The following is a 23,648-nucleotide window of genomic DNA, read 5'->3' as shown; positions in this document are numbered from 1 at the left end:
GCCCTAATCAGAGTTCCCAATTTCAGCCCACATTGGACTCCTTGGTAAAGTTCAGTGTGGCTATCTTTCCTCACTCTCAGGCCATTTGTTTTCTCAGTTTGAGTCGAGGTTTTGCAAAACTTGGCAGTTCCCCATTGTATTTTGGGTGGGAGCTTTTGGGTTATCACAGCAGTGTCTGCTTTGCTCTCTCTTCTTCCTCCTTCTTTTTCCTCCCTTTTCTTCTCTTCCTATTACTCATTCTCCTTTTCCTATTCCTCCACCTTCTCTTCCTTTTTATTCTCCTCCTCCTTCTCATTCTTTCCCTCCTTCCCTTTCTTCCTTCTCTTTTCCCTCTCTCTTCTCTTTTCCTCTTCCTCTCCCCTTCATCCTTCTTTCTTTTTTTTCTTTGATGGAACCACTTCCCTCCCATTCTTCATGGCTTAGTCTCTCCTCTGAGTAGTTTCTCTGATTAATATACAGCCACTCAGCACTTCATGTGTTCTTGGTGTTTCTAGGCATCAATTGATTGATGTGTAACCAAGTCCCTGCCATCTAGTTGGTACCTAAGCACCTGGCTTCTCCTTTCTCACTGGCTGCCTTCCCAGCATTTTCTTTTTTTTTTTCTTTTTTTTTTTTTTTGAGACGGAGTCTCGCTCTGTCGCCCAGGCTGGAGTGCAGTGGCCAGATCTCAGCTCACTGCAAGCTCCGCCTCCCGGGTTCCCGCCATTCTCCTGCCTCAGCCTCCCGAGTAGCTGGGACCACAGGCGCCGCCACCACGCCCGGCTAATTTTTTGTGTTTTTTAGTAGAGACGGGGTTTCGCCGTGTTAGCCAGGATGGTCTCCATCTCCTGACCTTGTGATCCGCCCGTCTCGGCCTCCCAAAGTGCTGGGATTACAGGCTTGAGCCACCGCGCCCGGCCCTTCCCAGCATTTTCTAACAGATTAGTGCTTCTGTAGACAGAGAAAAAAATACATTTTTATAATCCATATTTCTGGTTGGTAGAAATCAGAAGAGGCAGAAAGGTGGTGAAACTATCAGTTAAAATGAATTCGTTGGATTATTCATATTAGAAATATATCTGGGATTAAATTAGTTAATACATGTAAATCTCTTAGGACACTATATAGTTTAATGCTGTCCGAGGGATGGCTATCATGATTATGGTCATTATAATTGTTTCTCGGCTGGGTGCAGTGGCTCACGCCAGTAATCCCAGCACTTTGGCAGGCCGAGGCAGGCAGATCGCCTGAGATTGGGGGTTCGAGACCAGCCTGGCCAACATGGTGAAACCTCGTCTCTACTAAAATTACAAAAATTAGTTGGGCGTGGTGGTAGGTGCCTGTAATCCCAGCTACTTGGGAGGCTGAGGCAGGAGAATCGCTTGAACCCGGGAGATGGAGGTTGCAATGAGCTTAGATCGCACCACTGCACTCCAACTTGGGCAACAGAGCAAGATTCCATCTAAAACCAAAAATAAAACAGTAATTGTTTCTCATCTCCAGCTTCTCCTCCTTAAGCTGTGAATTGAATCATTCATCTATTTATGTAGTATTATTCTTTCATTCCACAACTGCATGTTGATACCTACTATGTGCCAGACGCTGTGTAGGTGCTGGTATATATCTGTGTGCATGTGTGTATGTGTCCCTCACATTCTTACAAAATACATGTAAAATTAATAATAGTTAAGTGTCCAGAGAAAATATATTTGAGTCAAGGGTGAGGTTCAGTGGGAGGGAGAAGGGTCTTCCTTATTCAACACAGGCTCAGAGAGGGCCTTTCTGAGGACTGAGCATTCAGGTTGAGCCTTGAATGATCAGAAGGAGCCAGCCATGTGAAGATTCTGGGATGAGCAACCCAAGCGGAAGGAACAGAATGGCCAAAGGCCCTGATGTAGGAAGAAGCTTGGGATATTTGAAAAACTGAAAGGGGGCCAGTGTGGGGTAGAGATGGTATACATATTTATTTATTTGAGACAGGGTCTCACTCTGTCGCCCAATCTGGAGTGCAGTGGTATAATCTTGGCTCACTGCAACCTCCACCTTCCAGATTCAAGAGATTCTCCTGCCTCAGCCTCCCTAGTAGCTAGGATTACAGGGTTGTGCTACCATGCCTGGCTAATTTTTTTGTATTTTTAGTAGAGATGGGGTTTCACCATGTTGGCCAGGCTGGTCTTGAACTCCTGGCCTCATGTGATCTGCCCACCTTGGCCTCCCAAAGTGCTGGGATTACAGGTGTGAGCCACTGCACCTGGCCAAGATGGTGTATTTAGATCAGGTGCTTTGAATGAGTGACCCTGAATTGCTGATGATTTCAAAGACGGGCTCATCTCGATGAGAGGATGGATTGGTCTTCAGCCTCCTGAACCTCTAAATGCCAGCGGAAGACCTCACCTGTCTTTTGTGCCAAAAACTGGTGGGAAAATGTCAGTGGTTTCTTGAGTTCCTGCCCCTTTGGTTCTTTGGGCAAGGAGAGAATTTCATGAAGGTAATGAGTGAAAGAGGACCATTGTCCATGGGAACAGGAGTTGGCCGAGTAAATAGAGACTGTGATGACTCTGGAGCAAAGCCTGTGTCTAAATATTTACTAGAGTCTCAGAAATAAAATATTCTGAATATAGGAGCTCCATCTGATTTTCTGTCCCAATCCAGGAAGTGTGATCCTTGAGATGGCAAGGATCCAAGATTAAATCTTTTCAAACTCCCTCTGTGAAAAGAGAGCTTACTAAGGGAGACACTAATCATGATGAAAGACAAATTCCTGAGAAGGTGAAGAAGGAATATGAAAACATGATACAGATGAGCACGTGCCACTCCTGAGTTTACGGTGGGATGGGTAAGAGGGTCTCACCCCACTGTGCCCCTTCAGGGACATTCAGAAGGGAATATCCCGGGAAAAACCAGAAAGTCAGTGTGTGCCACAGCCTCTCCCTGTGCCCCTGGGACTTCAGTCACCTTTGGCTATAAGACCTTGGGCAAGTCACTTCAATCTTCTGATCCTTATTCTCATCTGTAAATGAAGATCAGAATAATACCAACCTCACAGAATTGTAGTGGGCATTAAAAAAGAAAAAGCAAATGAAATACATGGCCCAACCCTTGGCCCAAAGGCGGTGCTGTGAAAGTTAGCATTCTCCTCTCCCCTTCTTATTCTCCCAGGATGGGGCTCTCAAACTGTGGTACCCAGACCAGCAGCATCAGCAGGACCTGCACTCTTGTTAGAAATGCAAAATTTCTAGCCTCAAACCAGACCTAATGAATCACAAATGCTAGGAAATGGGGCCTAGTAATCTGTGTGGTTTTTTGTTGTTGTTGTTGTTGTTTGTTTGAGACACGGTCTTGCTCTGTGGGAGTGCAGTGATGTGATCATAGCTCACTATAGCCTTGATCTCCTGGACTCAAGCGATCCTCCCACCTTAGCTTCCTGAGTACCTGGGACTACAGGTGCATGCCACCACGCCTGGCTAATTTTTGATTTGTAGTAGAGGTGAGAGCTCGCTATGTTGTGCAGCCTGGTCTCGAACTCCTGAGCTCAAGCAATCTTCCCCCTTTGGCTTCCCAAAGTGCTGGGACTACAGGTGTGAGCCACCATGCCTAACCAGTCTATGTTTTAATAAGTCCTCCAGGTGATTCTAATTAGGGTTGCCAGATTTAGCAAATAAAAATACAGGATGCCCAGTTAAATCTGAATTTCAGGCAAACAATACATACCTTTTTTTTTTTTTTTTTTTTTTTTTGAGACGGAGTCTGGCTTTGTCACCCAGGCTGGAGTGCAGTGGTGCGATCTCGGCTCACTGCAAGCTCCGCCTCCCGGGTTTACGCCATTCTTCTGCCTCAGCCTCCCGAGTAGCTGGGACTACAGGCGCCCGCCACCTCGCCCGGCTAGTTTTTTGTATTTTTTAGTAGAGACGGGGTTTCACCGTGTTAGCCAGGATGGTCTTGATCTCCTGACCTCGTGATCCGCCCGTCTCGGCCTCCCAAAGTGCTGGGATTACAGGCTTGAGCCACCGCGCCCGGCCACCTTTCTTTTTTTTGTCTTTTTTTTTTTTTTTTTTTGCATAAGTATGTCCCATGCAATATTCGGGACATACTTACACTACAAATGTATAAATAATGAATGTATTATCTGTGAACCTGCATATTCAAGATAGGCAGATTTAACTGTATATCTTGTATTCTGGTTATGTTAAAGTTTAAGGACCATGATTGGAGGATATCCCAATGCAGGAGTCTAACACAGCCTAGAGAAGGGATGGAGAAGAGGCCCTGGGATCTCCCGATATCCCTTAAAGAGAAGGACAAAAGCAGGGAGCAGAAAGCCATCTCCAGAATTCTGGACATTCTGGGTCTTAGATGGTTCATTAACAAAGAAAAAGGTTTCCTGAAATTGGCTGAGTGCATTTTCCATTTGGGCTACGATGACCTTGTTTCCTCAAGGAGAAAATGATGACTCTGTTTCTTCCAGGAAATTCAGGGTAATCTGTGAAAACATGGGCTGTGTAAAAGCATTAATATTTCTTCAGAATAGCATGTCTTTGTGGAGCAAAACTTTCTTAAATTTTGTCACATCATTAAAGTTCAGTAACACCCTTTAGGGTAGGCCAAAAAAGATTCTTATCCTTGGTTTATAGTGGAGGAGACTGAGACTAAAAGCAGTAAAGTGACTGCCTCAAGGTCACATAGTTTGCTATGGCAGAACCAAGATTAGAACCAGGTTGGAAAGTTCTCAGTGTGCTTTGAAGGAGGGGAGGAAAAGGATGTCCATGCCACTTAACTGTACTTTCAAGTATGGTTATTGATACAGGATCCTTTTTAAAAATCCCCTGGCTGCCTCTGATTGTGAAGCCAGTTGTCCATTGCCCTGGGCAATTCTTTTCATTGTTTTTTTTTGAGATACGATTTCATTCTGTTGCCCAAGCTGGAGTGCAGTGGTGTGATCACAGCTCATCAAAGCCTAGACCTCCTGGGCTCAAAGGATCCTCCTAGCTCAGCCTCCTGAGTAGCTGGGACTGTAGACAGTGCCACTGCACCCAGTTATTTGTTATTTTTTTGTAGAGATGGGGTCTCACTATGTTGCCTAGGTAGGTCTCAAACTCCTGGATTCAAGTGATCTTGCCACAGCCTCCCAAGGTGCTGGCATTACAGGCGTAAGCTACTGCACCCAGCCCCCAGGACAATTCTTGATGCCTGGATTTGTGATCCTGAGTGTGCCCATGCTGCCTTACTGTCCTTAGGGTGTGGAAGTAAAGATAAAATTAATGTGTAAATGTGAATCACTTTCTTCCTCTGGGCTACAATTTTATTTTCATTGGAAAATAGCAAGGTCAGCTGTAATCATTTCCAAGGTAATTCCAGCTCTAACATCACATGAGCTGGATTAAGATGTCAGTTTTCTATTTCCATGCACACAAAACATAACTGTAGTTAGCACTCGGTGACATTTTCATGTCTTTTTCTACATCCCCCCTCAACAAAAACACATAACTTACATGCCTACTTTGCTTTCAGTCCTCAGGCTCTGCTAGTGAATCTGAGACAGCTCTAGAATTATTGTCCCTTATTCTTACAGATTTTAAAGGATTTTGTTCTGATTATAAAATTATACAAACCCCTTGTGAAAAAATTGGAGAAATATTTTAAAAATGCACTCACATTGTTTTGTCTTCCCAAGATAATCATTGTTAAATTTGGATATATTTATGTATACACAGGTACACACACACACACCCCCCCACACCCTTATGCATATATTTAAACATTTTGGGACTCATATGGCATATAGGTTTGTATCTCCTCATGTCATAATAAATTCTTCAAAGCTATAATTTTAATGGCTGCACAATATTCCGTCATATGGCTGGGTGCAGTGGCTCATGCCTATAATCCTAGCACTTTGGGAAGCCAAGCTGGGAGGATAGCTTGAGGTCAGGAGTTCGAGACCAGCCTAGTCAATATAGTGAGATCCCATCTCTACAAAAAATTTTTTTAAATTCCATCATAAATATGAACTTGAATTTATCTAATTGTTTTTCTATTGTTGGGCCCTTACGTGGTTTCCAACATTCCTCTGTTGTAAATGACGTAGCAATGAACATACTGATGAAATCCTTATATCTAAATCTTTGTCTGCATCTGTGATAATTTGCTTAAAACCGAGTCCTAAAAATAGGGTCGTATAAGTGGAAGGAGACAAACTTTTAAATGATTGTAATGTGTACCAACCAACAACTTTCCAGAAAAATGGTATCAATTTACATCTCTACCAGAAATATGTGGGAGAGCCTATTTACTTGCCAACACCAAGTATTTAACATTAAAAAAAGCCTATTTGATGGACTAACCTATAAGGTCAGTTCCCCTTGTGGTCTTGTTCTTATGAACACTGAGCTTATGGGTTGCCTGACTGACATTTCACAGAGCCACTTCATAGTCTCCAGTATACCCTGCTGTTCTTATGGACCCTGGGTAGGCCTGGCAGGCTAGGTTTATTGCCTCTTCTTCCAGAGAGAGTGGTCCTTGGCATGTCCCTGAGAAGCATCCTTACTCCATGCCCCAGTGGGAACAAATGCAACTCTCAAGACATTTGGTTGCTATGGTTTTTGTTGTTTCCCCAAGTGGAACGTTCAAGGATTTGATATCACTTACTCACTCAGCAGAACTTTACTGAGTCCTTGCCATGCACAAAGAATGTCCTCTGTTAAGTGGAAGCAGGACTGGATTGCAGAGAGCCAGGAGTACCTGAAATTCGTCTTCTGAATTTCATGCCACAGCTGAGAGGCAGAGGTCACAGTGAGCTGAGATCACGCCACTGCGCTCCTACCTGGGCGATAGAACAAGACTCTGTCTCAAAAGTGGGCTCTTTGAAGGCTAGAAGGTATTTGGGGCAATAGACCTGTGTGGAAGCAGTTATCAAAGTGGGGACGTGACACACACCAGGAGAGGGGAGCAGACAACATGTGAGGTAAGAGATGGGAGGATGGAGATCGGCTCTGGATGGTGTTAGTGGAGAGGTGGGACGGGGCTTCATTTTGAAGACGAGGGAAGCATTTTTATAGACAGAGCTTGATGAAGAGGGCATTCCAGGAAAAAGAAAAATCTCATAAACGAAAGCAGGAGGCAGGAAAGCACAGAGCATATCTTGGAAATAGAGCCAGTGTGGTTTTGCCAGAGTGGAGGTGACATGGCAGGGCATGACAAGGCTGCTGAGATTGGAGAAGGTGGGACTGACTTTATTGCAGAGAGCCTGGAGTGCCTGTAATACCTCTTCTGAATTCCATGCCACAGCTGAGAGGTAGAAAAGTGCTCTGGTCAATAACCTTTGTTGTCTCTGGTGGTTGAGATCACCTCTGAGAACTCTCACAATCCCATCTCTTGAGGAGATAAATTGTTTGTGGAAGGATTTCCCACCAAGCTTTTGAGTGGCTTCAGTGGATTTCCAGTGGAAATATCTTTGCTTTCATAACTTTACTGCGGCCTGATGGTATCCTGGAAGTCTTGATTCTACCAAGCCCTCCAGTTCTGAGGTCTCCCTGGTGAGATCGGTCAAAGTTTCTTTCACTCCATGTTCTATATATTGGCATGTGGTTGAAGTGAAAATGCCACCCACTGGGTAGCACAGGTGCCATGTATACCTGTGTATACATACATAGGTGTGTATACACACACACACACACGTAGATGTATATACAGACACACACACACACACACACACACACACACACACATATATATATATATATATATATATATTTTTTTTTTTTTTTTAAAGAGATGGAACTTTGCTCTTGTTGCCCAGGCTGGAGTCCAATGGCACGATCTCGGCTCACTACAACCTCTGCCTCCCAGGCTCAAGTGATTCTCCTGCCTCAGCCTCCCGAGTAGCTGGGATTACAGGCGCCCCCCACCACATCTGGCTAATTTTTTTGTATTTTTAGTAGAGATGGGGTTTCACCATGTTGACCATACCTGGTCTCGAACTCCTGACCTCAGGTGATCTGTCTGGCTCATCTCCCAAAGTGCTGGGATTACAGGTGTGAGCCACCGCGCCTGGCGGGTAACAGAGCTTTAAAACTCTGGCAGTTAAGCAAGTGATTTTGGAGAGAACCTCTTTCACTTTTTGCCCTCCAGATCTTAGATTTTGTTTATTTTTTGGTGGGGGACATGGTCTTGCTCTGTCCCCCAGATTGCTGCAGCAGCATGATCATACTCACTGCAACCTTGAATTCCTGGGCTCAAGTGATCCTCCCACCTCAGCCTTTAAAAGAATTTAAGTGATACAGCCACTGTTTTGTTAAGGCAAACCAAATTGGTCTTTTCAGTAATCTAAATTGCATCGGGAGGAAATCTGTTCTTGCTGAATGTTCCAAATAACAGAGAGGCAAATTCTTTAATAGTGATAGCAATTAGAGGGACTGGCCCAGGTCCTCCGTACTGCCAAGAACTCATGGCTGAGTGACAGGTTTCAACGGGGATTTGAAGGTGGATGATGTTAAAATCTTACGGGAAGTCAAGAGGGGCAGCTTGCTTCATTCTAGATGGCTCATGTTTGGAATGTTAAAACCTTACCGGAAGTCAAGAGGGGCAGTTTGCTTCATTCTGAATGGCTTATGTTTGGAATAGTCTATTCAGGTCTGAGGTCCACTTTGGGGACAGAGATGGGACTCAGGGAGCAGAGAACAACAAGGGTGATGAGAATCAAGTCCATTGTCAATGAGGAACAGACACATAAGAAGAGGAACAGACACATGAGAAGTCTGGGGAAAATTTAAGCAGGGAAACCATCCCTGTCCTCAGATATTGGAAGGGCTAACTTGTGGAAGAGAAATTTGACTTGTTCTGTTATACTCTAAAGGGTGGAAGTAGGACTGATAGGTAGACTTCAGCTCAAATAAAGAATGACTTTTTTTTTTTTTTTTTTTTTTTTTTTGAGAAGGAGTCTCGCTCTGTTTCTCAGGCTGGAGTGCAGTGGCGCGATCTCAGCTCACTGCAAGCTCCGCCTCCCGGGTTCATGCCATTCTCCTGCCTCAGCCTCCCGAGTAGCTGGGACTACAGGTGCCCACCACCACACCCGGCTAATTTTTTGCAGTTTTTAGTAGAGACGGGGTTTCACCGTGTTAGCCAGGATGGTCTCGATCTCCTGACCTCGTGATCCGCCTGCCTTGGCCTCCCAAAGTGCTGGGATTACAGGCGTGAGCCACCGTGCCCGGCCAAGAATGACTTTTTAACAACTAGAGTTGTTCCACCACAGATTCAGCTGCATTGTAAGGTAGCGAGTTTTCTGTCACTAGAGGTATGCATTAAGAACTGACCATCACTTGGGAGGTGTTGCAGAGGGGACTTAAGCTGTGGCATCCACAGACCCATTCTACTCTGAAAGATTCAATGATTGTTTAATTTCTCCATACATCTCCCCTCCCACCAGCCTTCCAGGATAGGACATCTAGGTAGTAAAATGTGACTACAAATTCCCTAAAGTCAAAAGAATAAATAGCCTTTCTGCATTTTGTGATGTGACATTATGTTGTTTTCCCAATTCCCATGCTCTCAGACCTTCTAGGTTTGGTCAGACTCAGTTCATCTTGCACAACAAGCAGCAAAAGTATCCACATACTTGTAATGGCCTTTCGAGTCCCATCAGAAGGTGAGGAGGGTTGGGAAAGAAGTTAATGAGAGGTGAGGTCAAGTTGGGGAAATTTTAGATAAAGTCTGAAATCCTGAATTCATAGGAACGCGGGGGGAAATTCTAGAGAATTACAGAGAATGGTGATTCATGGCACTGGGTCACTCCCTGCATGGGAGTGGTGCCAATTCTCAAATGGGCATGAGCGTGGGTGAGGAGTGGACAGAGAAAGTGTTTGGGAAATTGGCATGATGAACGCATTGTTGGTGAGCTCCAGCAACAGGAGGAGCAGCGTAAAAACCTGGCAGGGGAGTACAGGCCATAAAACAATGGTGTCTGTCTTAGTTGGCTCAGGCTGCCATAACAAAATACCACAGACTGGGTGGCTTAAACAACAGAAATTAATTTTCTCATAGTTCTAGAAGGTAGAAGTCAAAAATCGAGGTGCCTTCAGGGTTGGCTTCAGGTGAGGCTTCTCTTCCTGGCTTGTAGATGGCTGCCTTTTTGCTGTGTCCTCATACATGGCCTCTTTACTGTGCATGTATAGGGGGAGAGACAGACAGAGATTTCTGGTGTCTCTTCTTATAAGGACACCAATCCTATCAGATTGGGGCTCCACCCTTATGTGCTCATTTAACCTTATTATCTCCCTAAAGACCCTATCTCCAAATACCATCACCTTGGGGGTTGGTATTTATGAATACCAACTTTAACATATGAATACAGGCTTTAACATATAAATTTTGCGGAGAGGACACAATTCTGTCTATAACAGTATCCATTGTAGCTCTTGCTAATTGTCTTTGCCGGTGAAGTAATTATCCTCTTGGAAGGAGAAAGGAGGGAAGGGACACTGATAAGAATCAGCTGTGTCAGTCACAACTGGTTCATAATTTCATTTGACTCCTGCACCAACCCTGCCATGAGAGAAGACAGAGGCTTGTAGATGTTCTAATCACCCAGATAGTAAGAGGTCAATAAATCATTCAAACTTGAGTTGTAAAGCTCATGCTGTCTTTGCACTTGAGGGAAATTTACCTTGAAACCTTGCTATATTCCTAAGACTGTTTTTAGGCCTGTAGCTGTCAGAAAGACCACTTGACAGACCCTTTTGGGTGTCCAGGAGAGTCTCTGAATAGGTCAGTGTTATGATCAGAGTTGTGCTTTGGGGAGGTTGCTTGGCCATGTGGGTGGGTGGGGAGGTGACTGATGAAAAGGAGAGAATAGAGATCCTCTAGCAGCCCGTTACTTGGTCCTGTTGAGAGATAGTGACAGGCAGCAGAAGGGTCATCTAGAAAGAGCTAGGTGGCCATAATATTGTGAAGGCAGAGTCAGGGTTTCGGTAAATGATTAAGTGTAGGTCATGGGGTAAAGGGAGGAAGTCCAGAATAAGGAAGGTGGTTCCCCTAATAAAATGAACAGAACCTGGGCTCAGGTCATTCTGGTACCCCGAGCTCTCCTGGCCTCATTCCACTGTCTTCTCAGATAGTGAGTGGGGACTTCAGGACAGCCTGACATTGCTTAGAGTACAATGTCCCTGTTTGGGAGAGAGATTGGAGAGGACTTTCTGAACTTATGACTCATCTAATGCAGTTAATCATTTCTGGTAATTATGTCCTTAATAGTACAGCATTAGGCTTAATTATTTATCAAGCAAGAGGTGATAAATGAAAAGATAGTGGGTCAGGGCAGGTAGGCCACTTGCAGAACAAAACTTTTGATTAAAAGTGGACTGTTAGGCCGGGTAGGGTGGCTCACACCAGTAATCCCAGCATTTTAGGAGGCCGAGGCAGATGGATTGCTTGAGACTAGGAGTTCGAGACAAGCCTGGGCAACATGGCGAACCCCCATCTCTACAAAAAATACAAAAATTAGTCGGGTGTGGTGGTGCGCACCTGTAGTCCCAGCTACTTGGGAGGCTGAGGCTGGAGGATCACTTGAGCCTGGGAGGCAGAGGTTGCAGTGAGCCGAGATGTGCCACTGCACTCCAGCCTGTGACAGGAATAAAACGCTGTCTCAGAAAACAAAACAAAACAAAAAAGGACTGTTATCCCCATCAAGCTTTGAGTAGAAGGAGGTAGATGTCTCTAAACACCCTGCCTTCCCCTAGTGTCCCCTTCTTAATGAATGGCATCCACCCAGTTACTCAAGTTCCAAATCTAGGAGTTACCTTTGATTTTTCTGTCCCACATTTCCCACATCTAACCTATCAACAGAGCCTGCCAACTTTGTTTCTAAAACACACTTCCTAATCTCTACCCTTGCCTTTGTCTCAACTGCTGTCACCCTAGTCCAAGCCACTGTCCTCTCTCACCTAAGCCAGTGATAGTCTCCCACCTGGTTGTTCTATTTTCTCCCTTGCTCCCAACACTGCACTCTACACACAACTTACAGCAATTTAAAAAAGTAAATTAGGTGCTGTCCCTCTCCTGCTTCAGATCCTCCAGTGGCATCCCATCTCACTTAGAATAAAACTCACTTTTTTTTTGAGTCAGGGTCTCACTCTTACTTTGGCTGGAGTGCAGTGGCATGACTGATCATAGTTCATTGAAGCCTGCAAGTCCTGGGCTCAATTGATCCTCCCTCCTCAGCCTCCTAAGTAGGTAGTACTACAGGCATGCACCACCATGCCCAGCTAAGTTTTTACATTGTTTTTTTTTATAGTGGCAGGGTCTCACTATGTTGCCCAGGCTGGTCTCCAACTCCTGGTCTGAAGCAATCCTCTTGCTTCAGCCTCCTAAAGTTCTGGGATTAGAAGCATAAGCCACCACACCCAGCCTAAATGACTCTGTTTTAAAATATTAAGATCACAAATCATTATCACATATCAACCTTCTTTTTGCTTCTCAACTATGCATATCTTTCCCACTTGTGGGGTGTCAGGGGGTCTTTGCTTAGTGGGAATGCTATTCCTGTGGTCTCTGAATGATTAACTTTTTTGTCATCCAGATCTCAGCTTAAAGGTCTGAATTATAATAGTAATTCTTTAATATTAGAGAAAGTCCATAGAGTGACCTTCTCAGACTCTTCAATCTAATCACTCTATCACACCCTCTATTCTCTTCATAGCACTTACCACTCTCTGATCATTGTTTTTGTCATTTATTTATTTATATTTACAGCATTTGAATATAAGCTTCTTGAGACCAGGGATTTTGTCTGTGTTATTCACAGCTGTTATTAGTGCTTGACACGTGCAGTAGATGGCTAAGTTAATATTTATTGAGCAAATGTACTAATGCACCTACACCAACCACTGTCTCCTCATTGTCATTCTGAGAACTTCTTCTGGCTAGGCCTTCAGAAATCTCTCTCTCCCCTGACTTAATATTTGGCACTAAGCACCAGCTGCCTTATACTGGTAATAGGGGCTGGTATAGTTAGAATAGTTTCTTGGCGTAATCTGTCTTTTGGGAAATAAGCGTTTTGTTCCAGGTTTGGACCATCTTTGGGACATTAGATAAATAACAACAAGCCTCTCCCCATCTGCTTAGCAAGAATGAGGATAATTACACTTGTTTGATTCTTATCAAATGCTGCTGTACCTTCTCCTCTTGGATACAGAAGGACGTTAGAACTTTCTGGAGTTCTTTTTGACCTCAAATGCAATTGAGTTGCTGACACAGTATTATGATTGGTTAGTGCAAGATCCCTCCCTTGCTTTACCTGACATTTTCTTTTTTTGTCTCCCACTCACAGTCCTATTCTCCTTTCCCCTTCCAGTCTTCCACTCCTGGGTATTTGATATATGTGCTTCCAATCTGTCTTCTATAATCTGTATTTAGACATGTGTGTATCCTTGAAAAATGCACTGTTTTGTGTATGTGTCCGTGTAGTCCCTAGAACTTTTGTAAAAATATCAATGCTACATGATCTAGAGAATTATTATTATTATTAATATCATCTGTTACTTGGGAGTTCATGGAGTCACATAATTTAACAGCTAGGAATCACTTGCAAATCATTGGCTCCACGCCGCTCCTTATTTGACCAGGTAACTAAGGTCCAGAGGCTTTCTTTGAAATGATTTCTTTCAAGAAAATTCTCAGTGTTTACTGAGAGCCTGTATTGGGCAAGACCCTAAGCCACCAGGCATGCTGGGGAATATGGAGATCAAGGACTCATGTCCTAGGCACACAGCCTTGAAGGAGATTTTTAGAGAGGCCTGGTGGCTGTGGGACTTTCCATATCTTCTTCAGGACTGGACACAGGGCCCATAAAAGACTCACAGATGATCTGGTTTTGGGATACATCCCACTGCTCCTTCCCCAATCCTCTCCTTTTCATCTTTTCTATTTTCTAAGTTTCCACATCTGCCTTCTGAACCAACTGTCCCTTATGATTCCAGAACAGTTGTGCTCCCAGCCTGCCTCTGCTCTTTCTTGTCCTTCTCTTGACTGACATGTCTCTTCTCTCTTTGACCCACTCTGAGTGACCTGGTGGAACACAGAGCCCTTACCTGACTTTCTTTTGCATTTCCAGATTGGAGCCTCCCTCTTCGCTAGTAACATTGGAAGTGGCCACTTTGTGGGGCTTGCCGGGACCGGAGCAGCTTCAGGCATCGCCATTGGAGGCTTTGAATGGAATGTGAGTAACACTGCAGCCATGGTGCACTGGGGCTGGAAGGAGTCTTAGCAGTCAACCAGTTCAATCTATGCTCAGAGGAGCTGAAGGTGTTAGGGAACCCTTCAGGGTCAACCCAGGGTGCAGACAGAGGAGGGGCATGGCTACAGGAGCCTCAGGGCCCTGCTCGCCTTCCACCAGAGTAGCATGAGAAAACCACTGGTATGACAGCAATAGTATTTTTTCTGTTTTCCCTTCATGTTAAAAAACCAAGGCCCTTCTAGTCCTGTTTGAGGTTTGGAAATGCTTACCACCAGATTTCCATTATTATTATTATTATTTTTATTATTTTATTTTTAGAGACAGGGTCTTGCTCCATTGCCCAGGCTGGAGTGCAGTGGTGCAATCATAGCCTACTGCAGCCTCAAACTCCTGAGCTCAAGCGATGTCCCCACCTCACTCTCCCAAATAGCTGGGACTACAGGCATGTGCCACCATGCTTGGTGAATTTTTTAATTTTTTTAGAAGCAGGGCCTCACTATGTTGCCCAGGCTAGTCTTGAACTCCTGGCCTCTAATAATAATAGTAGTAGTAATAATAAATGTAATTATTTATTATTACTATTATTGTTGTTATTAAAGCTCTCTAAATGGCATTTTACTCTGTGTAAACCAGGGAAGAGGTGAAGGAGAACCCAGTGCTCTCGCTGTGGCCCAGGGCTGTGATGGTGATGAGCAGCCTCCTGGGCTCCTCTCTGCTGTTTTCTAACTGCTATTTCCATGGGTCAGTTAGGCAGCCAAGGCCTCCTCCAGTCTCTAATGGCTCCTTAGGGGAGAACATGCTGGGTAATTTTTCTGCAGCAGCTGAGGGGCCCTTCAGGTGGCAGGGATGGGCTAAGGTTCCTCCTAGTTTGAGTCCACCTTTTGTGTTCATTTCAGGCCCTGGTTTTGGTGGTTGTGCTGGGCTGGCTGTTTGTCCCCATCTATATTAAGGCTGGGGTAAGTATCTGCTCTGTTATTTCATTTCCTGCTGGCAAATGTATCTGTCAGCTTGGTCTTCCTAGAGGGCAGAGGAGACATTATGGGATAAATGGCAGAAAAATCTGTGGATTGGCTTTCACTCCCAGGTTATAAAATTTCTGACTGTCTGCAGTGGCATTATATATATATATACCTCCTCCAGGGCAAGGGTCTGGCTCCTTACTGATGCCCAGTGACAGGTTTATTGGGCTGGGATAACATCTAGCTACTCCTACAGTGGTAGGGCATATGGGATTAAAATTAGCAAATGGCTGGAGGTCAGGGGCCATCTGGCCACCTCGCAGACTTCCCTGGCTAGCAAAGGTTATGAATCCTTGACCACACTTCTGTGGCTCGTACACCAGGATGGTGTCACTGTTCTGTCTGCTCTGGGCCCTCTGGTCACTGTGGCTGGCAGTGACTTCCCTCACACCCCATGCAGGTGGTGACGATGCCAGAGTACCTGCGGAAGCGGTTTGGAGGCCAGCGGATCCAGATCTACCTTTCCATTCTGTCCCTGCTGCTCTACATTTTCACCAAGATCTCAGTAAGTCCACAGCCCCGGGGAGCTGGGCTGTCTCAGAAGCTGCCACTCTCATTCCTCATCACATGCTGCCCACCAAGAGGTGGCTCTATACATTTCTTTCCTTTTTTTTTTTTTTTTTTTTTTTTTTTTGAGACAGAGTCTCGCTCTGTCGTCCAGGCTGGAGTGCAGTGGCCGGATCTCAGCTCACTGCAAGCTCCGACCCCTGGGTTTATGCCATTCTCCTGCCTCAGCCTCCCGAGTAGCTGGGACTACAGGTGCCCACCACCTCGCTCGGCTAGTTTTTGTATTTTTCAGTAGAGATGGGATTTCACCGGGTTAGCCAGGATGGTCTCGATCTCCTGACCTCGTGATCTACCTGTCTCAGCCTCCCAAAGTGCTGGGATTACAGGCTTGAGCCACTGCGCCCGGCTGGCTCTATACATTTCTATTAACTTGGCCCCTTAAGCCTTCTTGCGCCTTGGAGTAAAGTCCTATTTCTGCATTGAGGAGCCAACGGAGTTCAATGGAAATCTGTCCTCCACTGTGGTGCAGGCTGAAAACACAAACAAATTTGTGACGGTTCAGGGAAAGCAGTTCTTAATAATAAGATTAAAAGGGAGTTAGGGATAGAACTCTGTATGATCCAGCAATCTCACTACTGAGTATATATCCAAAGGAATTGAAATTAATATATCGAAGAGGTATCTGCACTCCCATGTTCATTGCAGCACTATTCACTACAGCCAAGATATGGAATCAACGTAAGTCCCGTTAACAGATGAATGGATAAAGTATACGAGGTATATATACACAGTGGAATACCACTCAGCCTTAAAAAAGAAGGAAATGCTGTCATTTGCTGTGAACATGCTGTCCATGTTCATAATGTGGATAAACCTGGAGGACATTATGCTAAGTGAAATAAGCCAGGCACAGAAAGACAAATACAGCGTGATCTCACTTGTATGTGGAATCTAAAAAAGTTAACTCAGAAGCAGAGTAGAATGGTGGTTACCAGGGTCTGGGAGTGGGGGGTGGGGAGTTGGGGAGATGTTGGTCGAAGGATACAAAATTTCAGTTAGATAGGAGGAGTAAGTTCAAGAGATCTATTGTACAACATGGTGACTACAGTTAATAACAATGTGTTTTGAAAATCACTGAGAAAGCTGGGCGTGGTAGTGTGTGCCTGTAGTCCCAGCAACTCAGGAGGCTGAGATGGGAGGCCCAGGGGTTTGAGGCTACCCTGGGCAATGTAGTGAGACCCTGCCTCTTAAAAAAAATGATTTTTAAGTATTTTCACCACAAAAAAAGATAAGTATTTGAGGTAATTTATATGTTAATTAGCTCAACTGAGCCATCCTATAATATATACATATTTAAAAATATGTAGTACATGATAAATATATATAATTTTTATTTGTCAATTTTTTAAATAGGGGGAGTTAGGGATATCTAAGGGTTGGCCCCAACTTTAGAGGCAGGCATGGGCCTTTGTGCCCTGCCAGTGTATAATCTGACTCTATGTGATACTTCTCACACACTTAAACACAAGCAGCCAGTACCAAACTGGAAGGCGCTGCTGAGATTCTGTCTTCTTTTATGGACAGATAAATGAAAACCCTGGAGTTGGAACGAACCTCTGAATCAGGAGTAGAACCCAGGTCTCCGATTCTCAATTCACTGTCCTTTTCTCTGCACAAGGCTCCTGCTTTTTCTTGGAATCAGCTGTCTGGGCCTTTAATTGCTAACTCTCTGGGGAATTTTTACTCTCTCTTTCTCTCTCTCTCTCTCTCTGAACCCAACCACTGGGGCTGCCCCTCTACCATTTAGCCTGCTGTACTTGCCAACCTAGAGCTGTAGGCCCACTTTGCAGAACTGAGATTTCTCAAGGATTGGAGGGCCACTGGGGTACCTTTGAAAGCTGGGCAGAGTTCTTGGCTGACCTACTGGAGCAAACATTATGTTTCTCCTCCTCCTCTTTCCTTCCTTTTCCTTCTTCCTTCTTTTTTCTTCTTCCTTCTACTTTCTTCTTCCTTTTCTTGAGAGAGGGTCTTGCTGTATTACCCAGACTGCCAGACTGGAGTGTGTGGCATGATCATAGCTCAGTGCAGCCTTTACCTCCTGGGCTCAAGCGATCCTTCCACCTCAGCCTCTTGTGTAGCTGGGGCTACAGGTGTGTTCCACCATGCCCAGCTAATTAAAAAATTCTCTTGTAGAGATAGGGCCTCACTGTGTTTCCCAGGCTGGTCTCAAACTCCTGGACTCAAGCAATCCTTCTGCTTCAGCCACCTAAAGTGTCGGGATTATAGGCATGAGCCACTGTGCCCGACCTTGTGTTCCTTCTTTACTTCACTTTTTCTTCCTTGAAAGTGTTCAGGTCAATTCCTCTTGATTGCAAAACAAAACAAAGCAACAACAACAAAAAACACACAAAACAACCAGGAAACCACTAAACTTCTGAGATATCTTTCTGACAGCCCAGAAGATGGAAGGAAGAGAAGAATTTGCTTATAGATTTCAGTGTGCATTTTTTTTTTTGTCCCCAAGGTGACTGTCAGTCTGCTAAAGGTGAAAGCAATGGTATAAAAAGAAAAAGAAAAGAAAATGTAAATGATAAGGAATAAGAGAAAGAAAATAGGACTTTGGTAAGAAAACTACCTTGGAGAATAATTGAAGAAACTGGCTCCTAGTCTGTTCCCCTGCCCACACTAGCGGGTGACCTGGGGCAAATGTCATAAAAGCTCTTTAGAGCTTAGCTTCTTTATGAGTAAGATGGGGATAATAATTTCCGCCTTGCCTGGATCACTGAGTGTTGGTGAGCATCCAGTGAATTTATTTGAAAGCACAAAGTGTTCTTGAAATGTAAGATATAATGGTAATGAGGCCGGGTGCAGTGGCTCATGCCTGTAATCCCAGCACTTTGGGAGGCTGAAGCATGACGACTGTGTGAGGCCAGGAGTTTAAGATCAGCCTGGGCAACATGGCGAGACCCCGTATCTACAAAAAATAAAAAATATTAGTGAGGAATGGTGGTGTGCACTTGTTGTCACAGTTACTCAGGAGGCTGAGGCGGGAAGATCACTTGATCCCAGGAATTCAAGGTTGTGAGCTATGATCGCACCACGGCACTCCAGCCTGGGTGACATAGTGAAATCTTGTCTCTAAATAAATAAATAAATAAAGATATAATGATCATGAACATGGTTGAGAGCCTTCAGCACTCTCTGCAAGCAGCTCTCTGGGTTGCAGCGGGGCGGAGAGAAAGGTGGTGTTTTCTGAGATCACATAGGGAGTAGCTCCAGCTTTTCCCCTTAGCCAGCAGTTGCAAAGTGCTCATTGCTCTATCAAAAGGGTTGTCTTGTTGCCTATAATCAGTTTTTCTCCCTCTTGTTGTTCCCCCCTATCCTGCACCCAAAGGCGAGATTGGTCCAATCTCAGTATCTTGCAAAAGATCTGCCCTGGCTGAGATGTGAGTTGGGTTGGATCTGAGTTGAGCCATCTACTCTAGCTAGGTAGGGTTCTGAAAATACAGTTGCTAGTGTTTCTATTTTCCTGATTACGTAAAGTTGAGACAACAGCAACATTAAATAACATTTGCAATTTTTTTTTATTATGGAAAATTTCAAACATACGTCAGCAAAGATAGAATAGGATAACAAGCACTCATGGACCTAACACTGATCACTTAGCTTTAACAATTATCAACATTTTGCCATTTTTGGTTCATCTATCCTCTTCAAATTTTTTCCCCAGTAGTATTTTGTTTTATTTTATTTTTTCCAACTTTTATTTTAGGATCAGGGGTACATGTACAGGTTTGTTATATGGTTAAATTGCATGTCACGGGAGTTTGGTGTATAGATTATTTTGTCACCCAGGTCATTAGCATAATACCCGATAGTGTTTTGTTCCTCACCCTTCTCCCATCCTCCGCCCTCAATAAGCCCCAGTGTCTATTGTTCCCTTCTTTGTGTCCATGTGTACTCAGTGTTTGGGTCTCACTTATAAGTAAGAACATGCAGTATTTGGTTTTCTGTTCCTGCATTAATTCTATTAGGATAATGGCCTCCAGCTCCATCCATGTTACTGCAAAGGAAGTAATCTCATTCTTTTTTATGGCTGCATAGTATTATGGTGTGTATGTGCCACATTTTCTTTATTCAGTCCACCACTGATGGGCATGTAGGTTGATTTCATGTCTTCACTACTGTGAGTGGTGCTCGGCAGTATTTTAAATAAAATCTCAGATACCACGTGATTTCACCGTAAATTCTTCAGAATGTACCTTTGACTTTTAAAAATACAACCATTGTGCTATTATCATATCTAACAAAATTTACAGTAATTTCTTAATTTAGGTAGTTTAATACCTGGCCCATATGAAGATCTTCCTAATCATCTCAAAAATGTTTTCTTACAGTTTGTTTGTTTGAACCAGGATCCGAACAAAGTCTAGATCACATTGCATTTGGTTCTTTCTTTAAAGGAAATATACATATATAAGTCTTCAGCCTACTACAGTTATTTTTCCCTTTTACATTATTACCTTCCTGTCCTAGCCTACATGAATAAACTATTTTTTATTGGGTTACATGTCTATTTGTTGTTCAGTTGTGAAAGTTCTTTATATATTCTGCATGCTAGACCCTCATCAGATATATGACTTGCAAAATTTTTTTTTCCTATCCTGTGGGTTGTTTTTTCACTTTCTTGATTATGTCCTCTGATGCACAAAGGTTTTAAATCTTGGTGAAGTTCAATTTATCTATTTTATCTCTTGTTGCTTATGCCTTTGGTGTCATTTCTAAGAATCTATTGCCAAATCCAAGGTCAGGAAAATGTACCCCCTTGTTTTCTCCTTAGAGTTTCATAGTTTTAGTGCCTATATTTAGGACTTTGATCCATTGCAAGTTAATTTATGTGTATGGTATGGCCATGTGCTACCATGCCCAACTTCATTCTTTTGCATGTGGATATCCAGTTCTCTCAGCACCTTTTTTTTGAAAAAATGATTGTTTTCCCACTGAGTGGTCTTGCACATAAGTTTTTACTGAACTTGGTGAAAACATGCTCTTGCTGATAATGCTGTTAAGGTTTTGTCTTGGAGTTGGGGCCAACACCTAGGAATAGTGCTGCCTCCTTGTGTAGCTTCCTGACTCACACTGCTTCTGCCCTTGACCCATGCCTTTGTGCTTTCTCCACTAACGTCATGATTCAGCCTCATTTACTTTATCCTTCTCTGCTTCAGGGTTGGTGTTTTTGTTTTTGTTTTTTAGATGTAGTTTCACTCTCGTTGCCCAGGCTGGAGTGCTGTGGCACGATCTTGGCTCACTGTAACCTCCACCTCCCGGGTTCAAGTGATTCTCCTGCCTCAGCCTCCTGAGTAGCTGGAATTACAGGCACGCAACACCATGCCCTGCTAATTTTTGTATTTTTTTTAGTAGAGATGGGGTTTCACCATGGTGGCCAGGCTGGTCTCGAACCCCTGACCTCAGATGATCCACCCACTTCGGCCTCCCAAAGCGCTGGGATTACAGGTGTGAGCCACTGCGCCCGGCCCCCAGGTTGGTTTTTAGTTGTAAGATGAAAAGCCTGGGCTTTCCCATTTTATTTGATTAGAGATCCATGTGCAGAGCCTGGACTGGGAAATGCTGGGAAGGCTAGAGAAATAGGGCTTTGGCCTCCTGAGGAAGGGCAGTGCATCCATCTAAGAATAATAAAAGGTAATGTGAGCAGGAGGGTGAGGAAGTCAGACTGCAATGAGCAGGAGGGTGGTACCTGTCTACTGTGCACGTAGAGAAGGGTGCTGGGCCTCCCCTTCTCCCAGGCAAGTGTCCTCCAAGTCCACAGTTCAAGCAGGTGAAAGTCTGTGGACTGCAGTTGCCATGGTAAGAGCACTCTTTGTCCTCAGAGCTGGTGCAGGGGTGGCAGGGGTGGTCATATAAATAAATTAGGTGCCCAACCTCTCTCTCTGCCTTCTCTATCACCTCACCTATTTTTCAAGTTACTGATTAAACCTTCTTGGACTTGGGAGCCCCCAGGGAGCCGAGGGACAGCCTCTTTTAGCTCAGATCCGGATGGAGCCCATCCCCCAGGAGCCTGCTTTTTCTAAATTTGGCTTTTGAATTATATCTGTTGTGGGCTGTTCCCTGTGTGTGTGATTTTTGGGGCTCCTTACCCTCCTCACCCTCCTGCTCACATTCCCTTTTCTCTTCTTGGACAGACGCACTGCCCTCCCTCAGGAAGCTAAAGCCTGATTTCTCCAGCCTTCCCAGCATTTCCCAGTCCAGGCTCTGCACACTGGTCTCTAATCAAATAAGACTGAAAAGCCCAGGCTTTTCATCTTATAATTAAAAACTAACGCTGAAGGAGAGGAGGAGAAAGTGAAGGAGGCTAAATCATGATTTAGTGGAGGCCATGACCAACATTATACTTACTCCATCCATTGCCTAAGACCAGGGATCCCTTGACAAACACATAAGAAGTTTGATAGCTGCCCTCTAGTTAGTGCCAGTCTCTTCATTTAGTCTCCAATAGGGGTTTTACTTACACCTTCTCCAGTTCTCAGAAGAGTACAGCATGGGTAGAGATTTCTATTATTTGTTTGTTTACTGAGATAGGGTATTGCTCTGTTGCCCAGGCTGGAGTGCAGTGGCATGATTATGGGTCAGTGCAACCTTAAACTCATGGGCTCAAGTGATCATCCTGCCTCAGCCTCCTGAGCAGCTGAGACTACATCCATGTGCCACCATGCCCAGCTATTTTTTACTTATTTTTTTAGAGATAGGGTCTCACTGTGTTACCCAGGTTAGTCTTGAACTTCTTGCCTCAAGTGATCCTCTTGCCTTGACCTCCCAAAGTGCTGGGATTACAGGTGTGAGCCACCACATCTGGCTGGGATTTTTATTTTATTTTCCATTTTATGGGAGAGAAAACTGAGTCTCAGAGAAGTTAGGTAATTTCCCCCAAATTACACAGCTGTTATGTGGCAAAGCCAGGACTTGGACCAGGGTCTCTCCAGTGCCAAAGTCTGTCCTCAGAGTTCTGCCCTGTGCTTGGATGGGATGAAGGCATAGAATGAGGGGATGGGATAGATCATGTGGTCTTATGTCCTGCATTTTCATTTTACAGATGGGGAAACTGAGGTCCAGACAGGGGAAGGGACTGTGAGGGGCTAAAGAAGCAGAACTGGGATGAGAGGCAGATTTGTGACCCTGAAATCTAAACCTTTTGACATTATATGCCCCCTACCTTCTAAGTCTTTCATTCTTCCAGTACAGAGTAGGTTAGCATTCAAGACCCTGGGAAAAATGAAGACAGCCAGTTAAATGAACCTCACAATATAAATGAGTTGCCAACAGTAGGATTTGAGAGGACTGTGAGGAGAGAACATCAGCTGCACACTGGGTATATGAAGGATCTGAAGGAGGAACATCTGGACAGAGGGTAGGGTAGGGAGGGATGCAGACAGGCAAGGCTTTGTCTTTGTAAATTCGGCTGGTTTTAGGTTCACCTTGGGTCACAGAGCATGAAATTTAAAAAATAATTACATCGATATCAACTGTACTTTCTAGAAGCTCACTTCAAGACGCACAGGAATGCAGGGCTCATGGACAAAAGAAAATAACTGTTCATTAACAAAATATGGTGATAAGGCATTTATATTGCACACAAACCAAGATTCATCAATTGTATGTGTGTGTGGAAGGACACGGATGGTTTGTGATGGGTGAGAAGAGAGGAGGGATGGTGTGAGATTCCCATCCAGAGAGCAAACATCCAGGGACCTGCCACGAAGGCTTGGGAAGAATGTAGGGATCCAGTGGGGGTGTAATTAATGGGAGAGAGGAGAAAGTACAGGGCATTGTAGCTGCAGAGCCCAGATATGGCCCAGACCACTGGGCAGCTGTGATGTGGAGCCTTGGCTATGGCTACCATCTTT

General features: G+C 44.3%; 1 protein-coding gene across 1 annotated transcript in view; it reads left to right on the top strand.

Annotated features, from left to right (window-relative positions):
- Positions 1 to 23,648, top strand: part of SLC5A1 (solute carrier family 5 member 1) — a 71,814-nt gene that overhangs the window by 14,166 nt on the left and 34,000 nt on the right. Inside the window, exons 3-5 of the mRNA XM_050806953.1 lie at positions 14,081 to 14,185; positions 15,100 to 15,159; positions 15,623 to 15,727. Coding sequence (XP_050662910.1) covers positions 14,081 to 14,185; positions 15,100 to 15,159; positions 15,623 to 15,727 — 270 coding nt within the window. The remainder of the gene's footprint in view (positions 1 to 14,080; positions 14,186 to 15,099; positions 15,160 to 15,622; positions 15,728 to 23,648) is intronic.

The sequence above is a fragment of the Macaca thibetana genome, chromosome 10 (genome assembly GCF_024542745.1).
Source record: "Macaca thibetana thibetana isolate TM-01 chromosome 10, ASM2454274v1, whole genome shotgun sequence".
Lineage (NCBI taxonomy): Eukaryota > Metazoa > Chordata > Mammalia > Primates > Cercopithecidae > Macaca > Macaca thibetana.
The sequence above is the reverse complement of the archived record's forward strand: the minus strand, read 5'-3'. Positions and strand labels throughout refer to the sequence as shown.